This window comes from Cibotium barometz, chromosome 62 (assembly GCF_041138505.1).
Source record: "Cibotium barometz isolate CiBa-2024 chromosome 62, ASM4113850v1, whole genome shotgun sequence".
NCBI lineage: Eukaryota > Viridiplantae > Streptophyta > Polypodiopsida > Cyatheales > Cibotiaceae > Cibotium > Cibotium barometz.
In genome coordinates this window covers 35,478,253-35,499,944 of record NC_141107.1, presented here as the reverse complement: position 1 = coordinate 35,499,944, position 21,692 = coordinate 35,478,253, and the positions used below count along the sequence as shown (strand labels likewise).

General features: G+C 44.6%; 1 protein-coding gene across 1 annotated transcript in view; it reads left to right on the top strand.

The window, feature by feature from the left end:
• Positions 1-2,168: 2,168 nt before the first annotated feature.
• LOC147604411 (anthranilate synthase alpha subunit 1, chloroplastic-like) overlaps positions 2,169-21,692 on the top strand; it is a 96,621-nt gene continuing 77,097 nt past the window's right edge. The window contains exons 1-3 of the mRNA XM_086795729.1: positions 2,169-2,404; positions 2,479-2,570; positions 2,672-2,850. Of these exons, the coding sequence (XP_086651855.1) occupies positions 2,241-2,404; positions 2,479-2,570; positions 2,672-2,850 (435 nt within the window). The 5' untranslated portion in view covers positions 2,169-2,240. The remainder of the gene's footprint in view (positions 2,405-2,478; positions 2,571-2,671; positions 2,851-21,692) is intronic.

Sequence of the window (21,692 nt, the reverse complement as noted above, 5' to 3'; positions counted from 1 at the left end):
AATTGCATGCTAAGCCATCTGGTCAAGAAAGGATCCATTCGATGGTCATTGATGAAACATAGCAGTAAGTTTCTTAGTTTTTTTTTAAAAACTAAACCTGACTTTCGTACCAGGTGTAAGACCCCTACCCTCTAAATACAACTACAACAGAAGAACCAAGGGTAGAGTGACTTACTCTCGGGGCCTTATACGAAACTCCATTCCTTATTTATGTCATAAAATTTATCATCCTCTAACTAGGAAATCTAAAAAAAATTCACTAATTTAGATGAGATATTCCTATGTAGGAAACCAATAAAAGTTCCTTTAATATGTGCACTTTTTCACACTTTGGCTTTTTTGAAAAATTGGCCTACTTTTTCTTTAATTAGTTTTACTTATGCAAGTAGATCATTTCCTCAATATCATAAACTTGTTTTTTCTTTTAATACTTCTTCTTTGGCATTTGCCTCGATCTCATGGTGGGATGCAAAATCTTGTGGTTTTTCTGCTTTAATAGGTTCTTCATCTTTTGTTGGAAATTATGTGTTCTTATCAAAAGTTGATAGAAGAAGCTTTCTAGGAAGGCAATGATCACTTGTCACTATTCACGGCTGTGATTCGCGCACAAGTCCTTATCTTCAAGCTACTTGTGATACTATTTAGGAATTTGAAATTTTTGGTGGTCTCCAAAAGAGTATAAAACTAGGCCATGATGTTATATATAGGGAGAGAGTCACACACACATGATTGAATCAAACATTATGCTCACGGTCACTCACATGGCATCAACTTCTAAGTTGTGATAAATATATTAAGCGTGAGTTTTTTTTAAATAAATATAACAAGAGGCCTTTTTTTACTTTACCTTAGAGGCATGTTTCATCATTTGTGCTATGCTATCTATAAGCTCAGTTTGTGGTGGGATGCTTTGGTAATACACATGCTCTTTGTTATGAAAAGAAAGTAAAAATAGGTTTTTAAAAGTTTTTTGTTTTTTGGCTTTGGATTACGGATTTGAGGTTGCAAGAACGAAGTATGCAGCAACAAAAGGCATTGTAAGCAACAAGTTCAACATCAAAAACTTCAATCACGAGTGTGTCTTTATTTTTCTCTAAACGAGGAAAGGGCCATGTTCCCTCGATTATAAAAATTAGAGAGAATTGTGCCACCTCTCCACCATACAATGTGTATGGTCTTTTTCTTCTTCTTTTTAATCTCACTCACACACAAACACATATAAGCATTGTTGTATTAAAAACATTTATCTTAAAAAACATTTTTAGCATGTTGTGTAAGGATTGTGTGAGAAGCGTATCTACATTTAACGATCAGAGTATTTGTCTTGAATTGTGTTTAGAAAATAGTGGAAGCATCAAGAACGGACTAAGAGAAAAAGCTCTCATCGACACTATGGGCCTACCTTTAACTGGTACATGCCCCTCCAAATTCTAATAGATACACTTTTAATGGCATTCTTGTTCTCGTGTTGATGAGTAATTGGAATTAATTTCTCTTATTGTAGTCTTAGGTCATTATGAGGTTGTCTTATTTTTAAACAGTAACACTAAGAATGAATCAACATATTAGTGATTAACAAAGACTTGTGCAATTTTCGAACATAATACATGTGATTTCATTGACTAGGCTTGCTAAGTCATTGCTCAGTAAGCATGCTAACATATATACTTCCATATTTATACATCTCCTTAGTATTTTACATTTAAATGTGCAAAGAGCCCACAAGCAAGCGAAAACACATCCTCAATACTCGTGCAAAGCATTCCAAAATTGAAAATGGCTTTTTGTTTTTTTAAAAACCTAACTCTCTTGAAGACATGTGGCTTAATATGGTAGGTATCTATTACAGATTAACCATGGACAACCAAGGCACAAGGAGAGGAGAGAAAAGAGAAATCCTCGATTTCTAAAAAATAAGAGAAAAAATTCCCTTGGATTGACCCTTTGTACTCCAGCTTCCATTCTTTCTTAATGTCTTTTACATACTTCAACAACTCACGGTTTGAGTACTAGTAGCTCAATATACATGTACCCGTAACCCACGTTCCAAACTAATAAACTTAATTAAGACTCGCCTATTGACCTGCTTGCTCTAGTGCCAGCATGAGACACGTGATGCTAACTTTTTGGAGATTTTAGTGTGAGTTATAGGGTAGAGATTTTAGTGTGAGTTATAGGGTAGAGATTTACCATTTACTTCTTCAATTTGATAGACCATTTTGTTGATTACTGTGTGTAAGATGGAAGCTTCAATGGGAGAGTTCTTAGCGCCACAGGCGTGTCGTGGCGTCACCACCTCCACCTGCCGTCGCACCCCCCTACCCTCCTCCTCCTCCTCCTCCTCCTCCAGCGGCAGCAGATCGGGCTGCCACTTCAGACCTTCTAATGGTGGCGGGCTTCCCAGGTGCGTAACGTTTTGCTCTGAGTTCATAATCGCTTCACGTTGAGCACCTTTCAATGTGAAGAACGCCTGTGCAGAAAATGCAACCGGATTGCATTGGCTGCACGCAGTGAGTTACCACCTGTGGCAACAGAAGTCAACAAACAAAACGCCATCAGCTCTACCCCAGGTCCTCCCCCCCTTCCCCCCTTCAAATTGCAGTGCTCTTTTTATTTTCCCCTCATTTACCCTAGCTGCCCCACGACCTGTAAAATGTATGTTTTCCTCCAGAATTCACCAAGTTCCGGGAGCTGTCCCAGCAAGGGAACCTCGTGCCCATGTTCAGGCGCATCTTCTCGGATCAATTGACACCCGTGCTGGCCTATCGTTGCCTGGTGAAAGAAGATGATCGTGAAGCTCCAAGCTTTCTCCTGGAATCAGTCGAGAATAGTGAAACTGGCAACAATGTGGTGAGAGATCTTAGCATTCAATGACACACAAACAATGCCTTGGCATCTCATTCTTGATCAAGGATTAGAAGTTCTTAATTTAAAAATAAAAACGCACATCACTGTACGGAAATTTCTGCTATCTCTCCGTGCTCTCAAAGTATTATCAGGCCAAAAACAGAGCAAATTATCTCTTTCTATAAAAAATACCTTGGTGATTTTGGAGCTCCAAGAGGTGCTCACTTTGCTGCTGGTTTTGGCTAAAGGCTGAGGGGGAAGAGACCCCCTTTAGTTGTTTTAGAGGGCAAACTATTTGCAGTTGGTTTTCTATGTATCTGTAGTTTCTACTTCAAGGACATGGTGCGCAAGATTGCAGAGTTTGGATCCACCTACACTCCTCCATCATCATAGGCATTGAGGACCACCTTACTAGTGAAAGAGAAAGACAGTCGATCCAGATCCATTCATGGTGTCATTGCCTATTCAAGAGGGCAGTCGTACTTCATCTCATTGAATGATGCATCAGAGACACGGAAGAGTGCAGAAGCACTTTTCCAGGAGTGGTCAAGAGCCATATAGGCAGTGGATGCAGAAAAGGTGATCCAGTTTGTAGCTGATGGAGAAAATACGAACAAGGCAGCCGGCATATTGTTGACTAACATGTTTCTGTCAGAATGCACAGCGGAAATGAAGACAACTGCTTTAGAGAGCAATACACAGATGAAAGAGAGAGAGAAGCTTGTGTAACTCTACTATATACACCAATAAAATCCCGGAATACTACATGGAAGAGTGTGGGGGCAAGGGGCCATCCAACCCAGAGTTAGCTGACAGCAGCCCACGACTACCATATGCACAGTCGGCCAACGAAAAAAGCAGTAGGCTAATCGGCCAAGCATCTGGGGCAGCGACAGCCCACACAGCTCCAAAAAAATAGGGAAAAATACGGAGAGTGAGGAAAAATGGGAAGACACCAAATACGGGCGGGCACACCCACAATAGAGGCCCTGACATAGTGTACAGACAAGAGATGACTGCTAACACCCCCTCTTAGCTCCTGGATGTGGAACCAACCCCAGTGAGCTGGAGTGCCGTCGGAGCATAGCCTGAGCTAGAGACTTCGTGAAGAGGTCCGCCGCATTGTCCTCCGTCGAACAATAAAGAAGCAAGATGTCACCAGCCAAGATCTTCTCACGAACAAAGTGATATTGTATCTTTATGTGCTTGGTCTGGGCATGGAAGATTGGGTTCCGAACAATAGCGATACAGCTCTGGTTATCGCACTAGATGACCGTGGGCTTCTTATGTGGAAATCTCGCCAAGCAACCTCCGCAACCACACAACCTCGCAAGCAGCACCACAAGTAGCCCGGTACTCTCCCTTTGTCGACGACAAGGCAATACTTGGTTGCCTCTTGTTGCACCATGAAACTGCTCTTGGGTAAAATTGTAGCTTGATGTAGATCTCCTCGTATCTGGATTTCCTCTCCCCAATCTGAGTCATTCCAACCTTGGGGTCAAACTCGTTCCTTCGTTTCACCTCCAATGGTGTAGAAGAGTCCAAGATCCTTCGTACCCTGCAAATACCACAAGATCCGCAATCCTATGTCCCAATGAGACTTCAACGGCGTCTGCATAAATGAGCTCAACAGCCCCACAGGAAAGCTCAAGTCCAATTTGGTGTTCAGCAACCAGATCAATGAACCAACCAGCTTCCGGTATAGAGAGGCATTAACTGGCTCACAAGGAGCATTAACTGTAAGTTTCGTGTTCGGGTCCATCGGTGACGTGATAGGCTTGCAGTTCTCCATCCCAAAGGCCTTAAGCAACTCATGGACATACCGTTGTTGAGAGACAAAGATCCCCCTCTGGGTCTGCTAGATCTCCAATCCCAAGAAGTGGAGTAAGTCTAAATCGGTCATCTCAAACTCCTTTGACAAGGCAGTCTTTGTCATTGCAATGTGCTCTATATGACTGCCAGTGAGAAGGAGGTCATCCACATAAAGGATGATTAACGTGACCGTATTGCGTTCTCGAAAGAGATATAGGTTGGGATCTGCAACCGATCTCTGAAATCCAGTCCGTAGAAAGGAGGAATCAATCTTCTGATTCCAAGCCCTGGGAGCCTGCTTAAGACCATACACCTCCTCCTGCAGGTCACCATTAAGGAACGCAGATTTAACATCCATCTGAAATACGGGCCACCGCTGAGATGAAGCAAGGGCAAGAACGGTCTGAATTGTGGTCATCCTCGCCGTCGGTGCAAAGGTATCCTCATAGTCGATGCCAGGCCGCTGAGCATAACCCTTAGCCACAAGTCTGGCTTTGTGTTTGTCCACCGACCCATCTGACGTATACTTGGTCTTAAAGACCCACTTGACATGAAGGACAGACCGTTTCGACGGCCTCGGAACCAACTCCCAAGTGTTATTCTTCTCAATGGCATCCAATTCCACCTGCATGGCTTTCCTTCAAGTATCCTGTGCAAGGGCTTCCTTGATGGAAGTGGGCTTGGCAAGTAATACATGCACGCACATAAGCCGCAATGTCTTTACGCATGGTTGGCCAAAAGAAATATCTCTGAATCATGCGTGTAGTGGGCATAATACCTCTATGACCAGCATAAGGTGGAGCGTGACATTCGTCCATAACCTTTGGACGCAAATCCTTCACCACACATAGGCAATTATCCTTCATAAGATAACCCTCTTTGATAACATAAGAGGCATGTGAATGACCAGCCATCAAATCAGTCCATATGTGGCAAAAATCAGCATCCAAATGGTACAAATCTCTCATAGCAGATAAGTCCCCATGAGAGGCCACGGAGACTGCAGCTACATAGGGCCTCCTGGATAGTGCATCGGCCACCACATTTTTCTTTCCTGGAGTATGCACAATCTGAAAATGAAACATGGAAAGAAAGTTTGCCATTCTCACCTGCTTCTCTGAAAGCTTTGTTTGAGATAGAAAGTATCTCAAGCTTTGATGATCTGTCTTGACTACAAATTCAGCCCCAAGAAGATATTGTTTCGATATCTTTAAGGCATGAATTACAGCCAAGAGCTCTTTCTCATAGATATCCATATGAAGCTCAGCATCATGCAAATGACGGCTTTCGTATGCAACTGCATGCCCTTCTTGATTTAGGACAGCTCCTATACAATCACCACAAGCATCACATTCAACTACGAATGACTTGTGCAAGTCAGGAACAATCAAAATTGGACCACATATGATAGCATGCTTGAGCTGCAAGAAAGCATCCTGTTCTTTTGAAGTCCATTTGAAAGTGGTTTTCTTCTTTGTGAGATCATGTAGAGGAGTGGCTATCATAGCAAAATGCCTTATGAAAAGCCTGTAATACGAACATAATCCCAGAAAACTACGTACTTGATGTGCGTTTTGCAATTCGGGCCAATTCCGAATGGTCTCTATCTTTGTAGGATCCAGTCTCTATCTTTGCAGGATCCATTGTAACTCCATCTTTGGATACAATATGACCCAGATAATGAATCTCTGAAAGGAAGAACTCACTTTTCTTGGCATTAATGAAAAGTTTGTGCTTCCGCAACTCTTCAAACATTGTGACCAAATGAGTTCTGTGTTCCTGCTCATTCTTGGAGAAAACCAAGATATCATCAAAGAATACTCCTGTGAATTTGCGATGGGATCGGAATATCCTATCCATCATACGATTAAACGTAGCAGGAGCATTGGTGAGACCAAAAGGCATTACCAAAAATTCATATAATCCGAAGGTTGTCCTGAATGCAGTTTTATGGACATCTTGTGGCACCACTCGTATCTGGTGATAACCACTCTTCAGGTCAAGTCGGCTGAAACAAGCCGAGCCATCAAGCTTATCCAAAATATCATCAATATGCGGAATTGGGAATCTGTTCTTGATGGTAAGCTTGTTTAAAGCTCTATAGTCCACGCACATGCGGAATGATCCGTCCTTCTTTTGAACAAGAAGCACAGGGGAGCAATAAGGTGAGGAACTGGACTGAACCAAACCTTTCTCTAAAAGCTCATTTATCTGCTTCATGATCTCTTCTTGTTGTGCGGCACTCACTCGATATGCGGGTTTGTTGGGTGGAGAACTACCTGGCACAAGATCTATGCGATGATCTTCAGGCCTTTGGGGGGGTAATTCTCCTGGCAAAGTATCAGCAAAACGGTCGTTGAATGCATGAAGAAAATTCAGCCTATCATTAGACATAGCATCCACATTTTGATGATTTGGCACAAGGCTATCACGAACAAAAACCAAGTACGCAGAAAGACTCTTTTTCATTGCTTTATTAATTTGGATGTGTGATACAAGTGGGATGGAATCCCCTTCTTTGCCAGCATCAATAAAATGCATGCGGCCTTTATGCATAAAAGAAATCATATTGATCTTGTACCCTTTGCGGGGCTCAAGCCTATGATGCCACGGCTTGCCCAACAATACATCACATCCATTTAGTGGAGCAACTAGGAAATGTTCATTATCAAGGTAGCCCTGGATATGAATGCGCAACTTTCCTATCAATGGGGTAACCTGCACCTCTTTACCAATAAATGCAGCTTCGGCTTCAATCTGAGGTCCCATGTTCTCAACCTCAATACCCAATGCAGCTGCCGTTTGCATAGAGATGAAGTTATCGGTTGCACAGTCATCAAACATGAATAAGGCGGGGTGATCCTTGATTTGTCCCCAAGCCTTGCATACCATTCGCTCTTTTGCATCATGACTAGTATTTCCTTGCACATCAGGAACTGCATGTACATTAGCCTTGGTCTGCTTGTCCTCGTGCTTAGGTTTGCGGTCAGGGCATTGTCGAAACATGTGGTCTTTGCTACCACAAGAAAAGCATTTTCCATCCTTGGCATATTGCTCTCTTTGCTCCGGGATTAAGCCGAATTTGTTCTTCCTTGGGCCCTGATCTTTAGATGTGGTATTTTTAGCTTTACCACCCTTGTGGGTCTCCCGGAAGTTCTTTTTAGATGGCTGTCCACCCTTTTGCAGATTTGGGACAGCCTTGTCTTTCCCCTTTGAACCGCCTTGATCCTGCTTAATTTTGAGCACCAATTGCTCCGTAGCAAGAGCAGAAGCTGTGAGCTGTTGCAAAGTATGTTTCGGGTGCAATTCAATGCCCGAACGATATGCTGGTTGCAGTCCAGAGCGAAACTTCCTCTTTCTTTCATCCTCAGTGATTTGCATAAAGGGAGTTACTTCTAGCAACACTTTCGAGAACTTGTTAACATACTGTTGCACGCTTTCATTATCTCTTTGCTCCAACCTGTCCCACTTTTGGGTGAGAGTTTGCTCCGCATTTGGTGGCAAAAACTGAGCATAGAATTGGTCCTTAAATTCCTTCCAGGTGCAAATGGGATCCTTGGTGATCTTTTCAGTGATCCACCATTGAGTAGCGGCTCCTTTCAAAAACATGCTAGTATGGCGTACTTTTGACTTTTCAGTAAAGTCCTCATCGCTAAAAGCAATGTCGAATTGTGCCACAAATGCTAACACTTTAGAAGCATCATGTTCTCCATGAAAGACATCAAACTTAACAGATTTGTCACCTGCTTTAAATTCCTTGAGCTTTCTGGCATGAGGCTTATGGTCTTCTCTTTTTCTTTTCCCCTTATCCAACGGGGCAGCCCTATCTGCATGGGCTCCATGGGCCGTTGTAGAAGTTTCATGAGGCACGATGGCATGTGCTCCACGAACTTGAAACTCAGATGCGTGTGACTTTTCTGCATAAAGCAATGTCTCTCCATGAGACAATTCAGTGGGCAAAACTCTTCTAGTTGCAGACCTGTCACCCCTACCATGGGATACATGTCTTGCATGCATGTGACTTTTATGCTCTCCATGAGCACTAGCATACATATATTTGTCAGGCTTTGTGCCTTGTGGAGAAGATGCCTGACGAGAGGTGACTGTCACCTCTTCCTTTTGCATAAAAGACTTCAGCCTTTGAGATGCGGGATCTCCATGCTTCAAGCGAGGTGGATTTCTGAATTTCAGCTCTCTGTCGTCCCCCTCTTTGATATCACCCTTGCGGAGGAGGTAGGCAAGTGCCAACTCCCTTGGCTTTTTGCCCACTTCCCGTGCCATGGACTCCAAAGTAACATCTACCATTGCATCAGCTTTCCTAGCTTCAATGGCACTTTGCACAAGGGGATCTTCATGCAAAAATTTTAACTCTTGCTCTTGTGCCTGCAAAAGTTTTCTCATATGTTCCATTTCAGTCCTCATTCCACGAGGCTCTTGTTCAAGCATGACTGTCTTTCCTCGAGACAGTTGTTCCTTTGATTCACTATCATTTACCCTTTCAAGGGGCCTGTGCCTTCCTCGCAGAGCATCAGACCCACGAGAGGCACTAGATGGACCCCTTGAATTAGGCACTTCCAAAGGGTTGCCTTGGCTGTCCATTGTGTTAAGCGTGCTAGAAGCGGGGTGTCCAGTACACAGGTTTGTTTCCCCACTATGAAGAGGGAACCAACCGTGCTCTGATACCAATGAAACCGATCCCGTCAAGTGGGAAAGACTCCGTTGGACACCCACACGCGTAATAGCACAACTTAATACCACAATTTGAAATGGACAACTTAATAACAACTTGAAATTGAATTGAAATGAAATGAGATAGATGGACACCAGCACTGGGGCCGGAACGGGCCGACCCCCCCTCAATATATGATATATTTATTGGGAGTATTTAACAAATACAATGCTCCATGGGTTCCAAGAACCAGATGATGTCCATGTACATATGAATATAGTACCAAACAAAAGGCTCGAAGTAGATATTCGAAGCAGAACGACCACTAGCGTGGCCCAGTCTCTACGGTCCCGTGCTTTCACTGGACTCCGCGGAGAGCGCCCCACTGGTGTTCCAAGACCACGCACAAATAGGCGCTCTCGTATGAATGCCTGGCTCTCCCGATCTCAGCACCTTTGGACCGAGGTTCTCCAAGAGTTTGGACTACCCGGCACCGAATGGGTGTTGCCGTGGAGAGAGTCCCTTGTCAGATTTATCACAAAAATACTCTACTTAAATCTGAAATTCACTTGTGGATGGTAGATGGAAGACCAAAATTCATGGTGTCGGTACGCAGTTACTTGAGAAAAACACCATGATGTAGCAGCATGTCGAGAGGAGTAGCTGCTATATGGAGGTGACACACAGCCTGTATGGTTGCCAGGCTACAGTGGAGAAGGGATGGCAGCTTGCAGCCACCGGCCTGTAGCGCACAGTTTGCGGGAGAGGACACATAGTGGACAGTCGCTCTTGCAGAAGTTGGAGCGCTGCCTGCATGAGATGGAGAAGTGACCACTTGTGTGCAGATAACGGCCGCCGGCCGCCTAGCTGTAGGAGCACCACTGCTGGCTGCAGCCTGCGCAGCTGCCTGCTTGTGTAGTGGGCAGCCCACTGGACAACCAGCGCAGCCCACAGCAGAGGGTACAGCCACCAGCAGAGGATAGTACACTGGCGCCTGCAGGAGGAAGAGACGTGGAGGAGCAGCCGACTGTAGAAGAACAGAAGCAGCCGCCCTGGTTGTAAGAGTCGCCTGGCTGCAGAGAGCCGACTGGCTGTAGGAGCAGCCTGAATGGGAGAGAAAGCATGCACAGCCTGTTTTGATGCAGGTGGAGCGCACAACCGCCTGGGAGAACATGCGATGGAACAACCTGAAGAAAGCGAGGAGATGAACGCCCGGATGATTCTCCATGAAGGGTGGTCGCCTCTACTATATGTGTTGAAGGGAGAGTAAAACGAATAGATTTGGCTGGCTCCCCACGATTGCATGTGGGCGGCCAGTTCTAAGGGGGTGTGGGTAGGTGACCATGCACCCACCCCCACACACACACAAGTCAAGTGTGGCTACCCACCTTTGCCCCTAAGTGGGTGCCCACTCTTAAGTGTATGTGAACATATAACCTTATAAATCAAAAGGTTAGAATATGAAATGTTAAACCAACATGTGCAATATACTTACCACCTGTTCACATGCACCAAAACTCGCCAGAAGACAGAGCAAACTTCATGACTCACTGGCAGGCGTCCCCGCTCAGTAAGTAACACGTCAAGCAGGCAAACACAAAAATACAAGTCATGCGAAAACAGTTTCAAACATGCAAAACATGAGTGCATGTGCAAATAGTATCATGGACATATCTCCCGTTCATGGAACAAGTACAAAATATCTGTCGACACAAAAATGGCACGACGTAAAACATAAATCCTGGTCTTCCTATGGAGTGACAGTCCCATAGGTAAGACACAGTTCCAAGCACGAGCCTCCCTATGGTGTGACAGTCCCGTAGGCAAGACACGGACGAATACTGGCTCTTCCATGGCATGACAATCCCATGGATAGAACACAGTCCAGGTCATACACGGGTGGCACCAGTCTGGCTCCCGTCCATACGACACCTTTTTGCTAACACACGGGTGGCACCAGTCTGGCTCCTGTCCATGTCAGCAAAAATACTGGCCTCTTCACATGAGACACCGGCCTGGCCTCAAGTGAACGAGACAAAAAATCTGGAGATGGACCAAATGGTCGGCCAATTGGTGACACAGCCTCTCCCCAAAGTGGACGGGGAAGATCATGATGCTCTAGCATCGTCCTCGCCATCTCCACCACAGTCCTGTTCTTACGCTCAACTACTCTCTTCTCTGACGACGAACCTGTATTGGCCAGCTCCCACTTGATGCCATGTTCCGCACAAAACCGCACGAATGCTTTTAGTTTAAAAGAGGAGTTCTTATCATATTTCAATTATGAATATTCATTTAAAGTTAGCAAATTGAACATTCTCAGAAGTTGCAGCACCATCACATGCCACTCCTTGAACCAAGCAAAAGCTTGGTCCTTTTGTGAGAGAAAATAAACCTATGTGAATCTGCTACAATCATCAACAAGCAGCATAAGGTACAAAGAACCTCCCAAGGATGCTGTCTGCATAGGTCCACACAAGTCAGTGTGTACCAACTCCAAAGGTTTTGAAGCCCGCCGCCTGGAAGCCTATTTCGGAAAAGATTCCATGTGCTGCTTACCACGAATGCAAGAACTACAACGTCCCTGCCTGCTGCCAACATTTGGCAAGCCAACGACCATCTGGTCCCGAAAAGCTCGCCGCAGTGCATCCACATTCAAGTGGCCAAACCAAAAGTGCTGCGAATCACCAATCTGAGAACCTGTCAAAGAGGAGAGTGCGGTGAGATTCCCCCGGTCGGGGTTGAGCACAATCTTGGCAAACACTTAAGCTATTAACATAATTAAACAATTTTAAATGGCGCAACACAATAGAGTAAGAAGCTGAATTTTATTTTTGCACACTGCACTAGGGCCGGAAAGGGCCGACCCCCCTTGTAATAGATTTTATTATCAAGGAAAACTGTTACAAGCCTCACGGGCATTCACATGCCAAACTGTTCAAGTGCATCCATGATCATGAAAACAGCATTGCAAACAAATTTGTCGTAGACGATGGAATCCATAGCTTCACTTGAGAGTAGCTTCGTTCCTTGATTCCTTGAAGCTTGTCAAACGCAGCTATGCTCCACTGGCATCCATACACATACACATGTGTGTGCCAGGACCGAGACATAGGAGACCATATTGACAAAGCATTCGAATCTCAAATTGAAAATTGCTTGCAAAATGCTCTTACCAAGTATTGGACGATCAATGTCGAGCTCCACCTCCGTGCGGACGAACTACAGCTTGAATGTGACCGTTTTCCACTTCCGGCTGAAATTAGGGTTTCTGATTTTTAGGGTTTTAAGCAGGTTATATGAGTCCAAAATTGGGCATTTTGGGCTCTTTAGATGCCTATGAGTAAGGGGCACAGCTTGGTATGGTTTCCTCCAAAATTAGGGTTTCTGAAATTAGGGTTTTTGCAGAATTAGGGTTTCTGAAAATTAGGGTTTCAGCAGAATTTGGGGGCGGTAGAATGGTTAGGAGACTCCATATTCATTTAGAAGAGAGAGATAGAGTGAAAAGGTGAGCAACTGGAGGCTTAACTGTGAAAGGAAGAATCTTCAAGCTTTCCATTGGAGCTGGGAGCAAGAGGGAATGAAAATCAGCACTCTCACCAAGCAAAAAGTTAGAGAGAATAACAAAAATAGGCTCTCTTGAAGGGGGGCGCCTATTTCTAGAGAGAGAGTGTAGAGAGAGGTAATTTTCAAAATGAGTAATAGCATGGTGGCAGGTCCTCATACTGCCACCCAGTCCATAACCATCCCTTTTCCACACAAATTTAGTGGGAAGGGTGCCTGGACACTCGCCTAGCCGACCGGAAGGGAATTCTAGTCTATTCTTACTTATAGTTTGTCCGCCCGAGCTTTAATGAAGTGTGGACGCCCAATCTCACTTATAACTTGGGCGGACACACTTATTAAAGTGTGGACCTGCAAAACAAAGAATACATTGCTTTAACTCATAAAAGAGTAAAGTGGTGTACTTACCACCTGTCTACAGCCCACAAACGAGGTCAGAACACAGTTTCACTCGCACGGTTCACAAGAGGGCGTCCCCTACATGTGAACTACACAAACAAATCTTGCATGCAATCAAATAGTTCATGCAAAGACAGGATTTTTAACTTGCAAACATGTTATGCAAGGATGCATTGAACAGTCTCCCTATTCATTTAGCTTGTAGTCCGTGGTACCACACTCTGGATTTGGGCGCAGATACACAATCCCAACCCATATATCCAGCCTACTGGCTCTCGGTGTAGACATAAGTCCCCAACCATAAGATGCCAGTCCATCCTACAGAACTCGTCCATAGGCCTGAAGCGCAGAGAATGCCCAAATAGTGACATCCTCCCCTGCTTCTAAACAGTTGACCGCAACTGAAATGCTTCCAAATATGCTTGGAGGAGCTGCGGATACTCCTGGAAGTATGTTTCATCCATCCATTTTGCATCCATAGGAGAATAGTTCTTGAATTTCACAAGGTAGCGCCTCTGGAGTTTGCCACCTGCAAACTTTCGCTCCTTATGAAACACAATTTGCTCTGGCTGCAATACCTCTTCTAGCTCTTCCACCTCTGGTGGATCTTCCATAACCGGTTCCAAAGGTTCCGGTCCCACATATTTGCGCAAGAGGCTCACATGGAATGCATTATGAATCTTCCAATGATCCGGTAAAGCAAGTCGAAAAGCCACATCATTGATCTTCTTGATCACCTTGAAGGGTCCATAATACCTGGTAGAGAGTTTTGGGCATGCTCTCTCCTTGCCAGACCTCTTCCTGAGTCTAGCTTTCTCAAATTTTAGCAATACCAAGTCATTCTCTTTAATGTCCAATTGCCTTCTATGCTTGTCGGCAGCTTTCTTATGCTTTGCTTGAGAGCGTGCAATGGCTGTCCGAACTTGTGAAAAGGCAATATCAAGGTCCCTGACAAAGTCATCAGCAGCAAATATCTCATCTTTTGTGCGTAAGATAGGTGGCAATACCACTTTGCCATAAATGATCTCAAATGGGGCCTTGCCTGTAGAAGCATGTACCGTATTATTGTATGCAAATTCTACAAGCGGTAGATACTTTTCCCAAGAAGATTTCTGATCTGTCACATAGCATTTAAGCAAATCCAACACAGCTGAATTTGCAGCTTCACTTTGTCCATCCGTTTGAGGATGATAAGCTGAAGAAAAATTCAGCTTTGTGCCCATGTTATCAAAAAGAGCTCTCCAAAAGAGGCTTGTTGTTCGGGGATCCCTGTCTCCCACAATTGATTTGGGCATACCATTCTATGCATGTTTGCATGTCCCGTGTTGCCCTGTACATCATATACCATGTTGACATGCACTTTAGGCTCTTCTGGCTTCTTATTCTTGTTAGGGCATTGTGGAGAGATGTGATCTTTACTACCACATCTAAAGCATTTGCCTTCACGAATGTATTGTACCCTTTGTTGAGGAGTCAAGCCATAAACACCCTTTTTCTGCCACGGTTTCTTTTCTTTTGCATTTTCAGCTCTTTGAGGGGGCTTTACATCCTTCAAATCTGAATTTTCAGCTTTGTGCATGGCTTTGAAATCTCTTCTAAAGGGCTGTCCACCCTTTTGCACATTAAAACCAGCTTTCTCCTTACCCTTGCCCAAGCTTTGGTCAATTCTAGATTGCACCCATTTGACATTAAGCTCTTCGGAAGCCAAGACCGAGTTTATGAGTTGACGAAGAGTTTGGTTTGGATAGATTTGTAGTCCTCTTTGGAAGATGGGTTGCAATCCTGACTCAAATTTCCTCTTCTTTTCTTCTTCAGTAACGGTCATGAAGGGTAACACTTCCATTAATACCTCCCAAAATTTGGAGACGTAAGAGGTAATGGATTGCCCTTCTTTTTGCTCCAACCTGTCCCACTTCCTGCATATATCCTGAGTAAAATTTGGAGGCAAAAATTGATCATAAAACTTTTGTTTGAATTCAGCCCATGTAGAAATGGTGTTGCCGGAAAGCTTCTCGGCCAACCACCAATGAGCAGCAGTGCCTTTCATGTACATGCCCACATGTCTGAGTTTTGATGATTCTGAAAATTCTCCCTCATGAAAAGCAATTTCAAATTGGGAGATAAAAGATAGAGCTTTGGTAGAATCATATTCTCCATGAAAATACTCAAACTTAACTGTTTTGTCACCTGCAGTAAACTCTTTAGTCTTCTTCTTCTTATGTTGATGCGTTTCCTCTTCATCTCTCTCGATTGGTTGCTTATTTGCTTCATTAGTAGGAACATATCGCTCAATTCCATCATGAGGAGGGGCTGATTTATGAGTCGGTTCCTTGAGAAGACTTTCATGAGCTTTAATAGATGATCTGTGGGGAGGAGAAACATGTGCGGTAGAGGCATGATGAGAGGTAGCAGACGCCTCTTCTCTTTCCTGTCGCACAATAGATTTAAGCTTTGATGTTTCAGCTGCATGTTGATTCATAAGAGGAGGCTTTTTAAACCTAAGCCCTCCTTCCTTTCGAGTAACTACATCACCTTGTCCCATGAGGTAAGAGACAGCCATATCTCTTGGTTGAACCCCCAATTCCATGGCAACATTTTCCAATGCATCATTCACAAAAGGAGAATGCTTTGACACACGAGATACATGCCTTGACTGTGAGTCTTCATGCATATCCTTGAGTTGTTTTTGCATCATACATAATTGCCTTTTGAGGTCTGCAATTTCAGCCTGCATAGCATCATGTGCATCACTCTGTATAGCCTTCTCCTTACCTGGAGATGGCTGTCCCATATATACATGAGTTGCATTTCCTTCCCTTCTAACATAAGATGGCTGTCCGGCATGTGCAATACCATCATGTGACCCAAGAAAAACATTTTCAGCAGTGTATTGTTCATGCATTTGAGTATCATCATGCACATTGTCTCCTCTTGGCTTCACATATGTACTCTTCCTTGGATTTACATCCCGTGAAGTACCTGTTTGGCTCGCCATAATGCTTAAGAATGCTAACAGCTAGTGTAAGCTAGATTAGGACCGTCTTCCACACAGAAAGGAGGAAGATCCTAGGCTCTGATGCCAATGAGATTCCCCCGGTCGGGGTTGAGCACAATCTTGGCAAACACTTAAGCTATTAACATAATTAAACAATTTTAAATGGCGCAACACAATAGAGTAAGAAGCTGAATTTTATTTTTGCACACTGCACTAGGGCCGGAAAGGGCCGACCCCCCTTGTAATAGATTTTATTATCAAGGAAAACTGTTACAAGCCTCACGGGCATTCACATGCCAAACTGTTCAAGTGCATCCATGATCATGAAAACAGCATTGCAAACAAATTTGTCGTAGACGATGGAATCCATAGCTTCACTTGAGAGTAGCTTCGTTCCTTGATTCCTTGAAGCTTGTCAAACGCAGCTATGCTCCACTGGCATCCATACACATACACATGTGTGTGCCAGGACCGAGACATAGGAGACCATATTGACAAAGCATTCGAATCTCAAATTGAAAATTGCTTGCAAAATGCTCTTACCAAGTATTGGACGATCAATGTCGAGCTCCACCTCCGTGCGGACGAACTACAGCTTGAATGTGACCGTTTTCCACTTCCGGCTGAAATTAGGGTTTCTGATTTTTAGGGTTTTAAGCAGGTTATATGAGTCCAAAATTGGGCATTTTGGGCTCTTTAGATGCCTATGAGTAAGGGGCACAGCTTGGTATGGTTTCCTCCAAAATTAGGGTTTCTGAAATTAGGGTTTCTGCAGAATTAGGGTTTCTGAAAATTAGGGTTTCAGCAGAATTTGGGGGCGGTAGAATGGTTAGGAGACTCCATATTCATTTAGAAGAGAGAGATAGAGTGAAAAGGTGAGCAACTGGAGGCTTAACTGTGAAAGGAAGAATCTTCAAGCTTTCCATTGGAGCTGGGAGCAAGAGGGAATGAAAATCAGCACTCTCACCAAGCAAAAAGTTAGAGAGAATAACAAAAATAGGCTCTCTTGAAGGGGGGCGCCTATTTCTAGAGAGAGAGTGTAGAGAGAGGTAATTTTCAAAATGAGTAATAGCATGGTGGCAGGTCCTCATACTGCCACCCAGTCCATAACCATCCCTTTTCCACACAAATTTAGTGGGAAGGGTGCCTGGACACTCGCCTAGCCGACCGGAAGGGAATTCTAGTCTATTCTTACTTATAGTTTGTCCGCCCGAGCTTTAATGAAGTGTGGACGCCCAATCTCACTTATAACTTGGGCGGACACACTTATTAAAGTGTGGACCTGCAAAACAAAGAATACATTGCTTTAACTCATAAAAGAGTAAAGTGGTGTACTTACCACCTGTCTACAGCCCACAAACGAGGTCAGAATACAGTTTCACTCGCACGGTTCACAAGAGGGCGTCCCCTACATGTGAACTACACAAACAAATCTTGCATGCAATCAAATAGTTCATGCAAAGACAGGATTTTTAACTTGCAAACATGTTATGCAAGGATGCATTGAACAGTCTCCCTATTCATTTAGCTTGTAGTCCGTGGTACCACACTCTGGATTTGGGCGCAGATACACAATCCCAACCCATATATCCAGCCTACTGGCTCTCGGTGTAGACATAAGTCCCCAACCATAAGATGCCAGTCCATCCTACAGAACTCGTCCATAGGCCTGAAGCGCAGAGAATGCCCAAATAGTGACATGCGGAGAGTTTGTATATACCATTCTCCACGCCGCCTTCTTAAACAACCTAGCCAGTCTTGTCGTCCCGTAGAGCAACAGAATGCTCCTCAAACTCCACCCGGAAGCTAGTCTTGCACACCTCATGCACTGACAACAGATGAAAACCAAGTGCAGGGACGTAAAGAACCCGAGAGGAATGCTTCCCCCCCTGCCATTGGGAATGATCTCCATCCGGCCCTCGCTGTGAATCGGTATGGTGGAATTGTTGCCAATGAAAATGCGACCTGATTGTCGTTTTAGATCTTGAAAGAAGTCACGGGAAGGAGTCATGTGCCTGGAAGCACCACTATCAAGAATCCATTCCTGAGTATCCTTGGCGGTGAAGCCAACCGCCTCCTCGCTCGAAGAAGATGAGCATCGGTGTCCAATATCTCCAAGTGCACAAAGGCTGGAGTCTTTGCAGTTGAAGCTAAAGAATCAACACTCTTGCCAGTCCGCTTAGGACACTTCCTCCAATAGTGGCCTTTCTCGCCACAATCATTATAGGTCCTCTCAGCCTTCAGTTTCTCTCGGTCTGGATCGGACTTCTTCTCAGAAGACTTCTCCGATGAAGACTTCCCTTTGCCCTTGTTGTTGTTGTTACGGCCTTTCGACCGTCGGCCAGTCAAGGCCTCAGAACCTCCGCCCTGTGGAGGGTTCGTGAATCGCTCTTCTTGGTCCAAGACCATGGGCACAAGCTCCTCCCATGTGATGGTGCTGAGCCTGCCACCACTGGTGATCAAAGAGGAGTAAAATGCTGAGTATTGAGAGGGCAAGTGTGACAACAACGTTATGGCCATATCCTCTGACGATATCTCTTTCCCGGCCTGGAGAACTTCCTGCTGAAGAGCCTGGAGCTTGTTGATGTGCTCCCGCATCGGCAACGACTTTGCAGGATTCATCACCCGCATTTGAACTTCCAAGGAGATTCTCTTCATGGGTGATACTCTGTTGTAGAGAGAAGTCAAATGCTACCAAATCCCTCTGGCCAGCTTCATATGCTTTATGTGATTGATCACCTGTGGTGTGCAATTGAGGAAGATGAAAGAACGGACTCGGGCATTAACACGATCCCATAAGTGTGCCCGTGCCTTCCGAATAGAGGGTAACTCCCCATCTTCCAACTCCGGCTGTGGAACCCCAACAACAATGAAATCAGCCAAGTCATAGGACTCCAAAACAGATTCCATCATTATCTTTCATATGCCGTAGTTGTTCTCGTCCAACTGTCGGTCCACCGGGAACGTGGGGAGTGTCGGGATCTTCACGTGCTTCTCAGCCATCTCAAGCAAATTTGCCATCTCAAGGGTTCACAAGGTCTTGTGATGGGAGGGTGGGTGGGAAAAAAGAAGAAGGAAGAGGCTGCAAATAGAATGCAAGGTGGCTGTCCAACGGTGATGGCCGCCTTCTACCCGATCTCCAAGTCCCGTCCAGCCCAAACAGTCTCCAATCAGCACCTCAATCAGCAAACCCTCGATGTCCCACTGTCTCCAAGCTTCAAGCCACCTGGGGCTCTGATACCATGTTAGAATGCACAACGAAAATGAAGACAACTGCTGTAGGGAGCAATACACAGATGAAAGACAGAGAGAAGCTTGTGTAACTCTACTATATACACCAATAAAACCTCGTAATACTGCATGGAAGAGTGTGGGGGCAAGGGGCCATTTTATATGGCCCCTGGCTGCTAATCGGCCAGCCCAGAGTCAACCGACAGCAGCCCACGACCAGCATATGCACAGTCGGCCAGCAAAAAAAGTAGTCGGACAGCACAAAAATACAGTCGTGCATCACTTGATCAGTTGAGCAGCACAGACACAGTCGGCCAGGCATGTGGGGGCAACCGACTGCCCACACACAGCTCCAGAAAAATAGGAAAAAATACGAAGAGTGAGGAAAAATGGGAAGACACCAAATACGGGCGGGCACACCCACAAGAGAGGCCCTGACATAGTGTACAGACAGGAGATGAGTGCTAACAGTTTTCAGTGCTAACAGTTTCCTCATATCACCTTTTTCGTATGCATGGCACACTGCCTCAACAATCTTCTCAAGGACAATGTGAAGCTAGAGTGGATTGCTCCCATCATAGAGCAAGCCACCCAGATTGTATCCTTCATTTACATGCACACTTTATTGCTAGCGGAGTTCAGGAAGAAGTCATCTAGAGAGTTGCGCAAGTATTTGGAGACTTGCTTCGGATACAACTTCCTCATGTTGGGTCCCTTAACAAGTGTGCTAGTGCCCTAAAGCAGTTGATGGTGAGTGATGAGTATGAGAGGCATGCTTTGTTTCGAACTGCTATAGCGAAGACATGGGCGTCGCATATCGAAGACCCTCTTTGGTGGGAGCAGGTGAGATGCATCATAGCTTTGGGGATGCCAATCATCCACTTGTTGAGGATGACAGATTCACTTTAGCCATGCATTGGGAAGATCTACAAGGGGATGGACAAGATGGTGGAAAAGTAGGAGCATATCGAGCCAGATGAGCAGAAATACCAGGTTTTAAGGATCCCATGCCAGGATAGATGGGATGAGTATCATTCACCAATGCATGCAGCATGTTTTATGGTAGACCCTTAGTTTCAAACGGGCAATCATTACACAAATAGCGAGGTGGCAGATGGATGGGACATAGTTTTGGAGAGACTTGAGCCTGACATCGCAAAGCAGAGAACCATCAAGGATCAGCTGGTAGATTACAGGGCTTGCAAGAGGAGGTTTGGAAGAGCCAATGCTTTGGTGGATCGGTTCACCATTGATCCATGTGTTTGGTGGGAGAACTATGGGGCAGACACTCCAGAGTTGCAGCAAATTGGCTATCAAGATTCTAAGCAAGGTAGTCAGTTCCTCTTGTTTGGAGCAACTATGGAGCTCGTTTAGCCATATCACTTCAAAGAAACGAAACTGGCTTGGCACTCAAAAGACCAATGATCTATTTTTTTGTGAGCGCCAATTTGTGTCTTCTTGAGGGTTGTGAGAATCCCCAATCTTGGAAGCATTGGTTAGAGGAGGATGAGAAGGGTGCAAAGGCAGAGGACCAGCTCACTTTACCGCTTGACATGATAGCTAGTTCCAGCGCAACAGGGGATTGCGGCTCCAACAACTTCCTAGATTATGATGATATGGGCTCAGATGATGTGCACCTCTCTCAAGTTTGAATCTACTCATGAGCTCCTAATTAGGAGATGAATTTGCATTGTACTTTGTGTTCTAAATTTAACAGGCAATTGACTTGATCCTGAGGTCTCCTTTCTTTTGTTGCTCTAAAAGTGTGCTCTTTTATGTAAATTTGAGAAAGTCCCGTTGTTGAGTTTGTAATTACTCGTTTTGGTTCAGTAATTTAATTAACCAAGTGTATGTGCCGTTTCCTACCTGTTTTTGTTTCCTATTCGTTTTCGTTTCCGTTTCCAGGAGGGGGGTGTGTGTGCTGGTTTCATTCCCGTTTCCCGTAACTATTCTTGCATCCTAGAGGTCTTGATGAGAGGTAAGTGAGATTGTAGTCACATACGATTTTCTTGACAAGGCATCTGCAACCACATTCTTCTTGCCAAGAGCATGCAAAATCTAAAAATGAAACATGGAGAGGAAGTTGGCCATTCTCATGTGTTAAAATTCATGGATCAAGCTTCCTAATCAACTATCTAATAGGATCCTAATCCTAATCTAATCCTACACTAATGA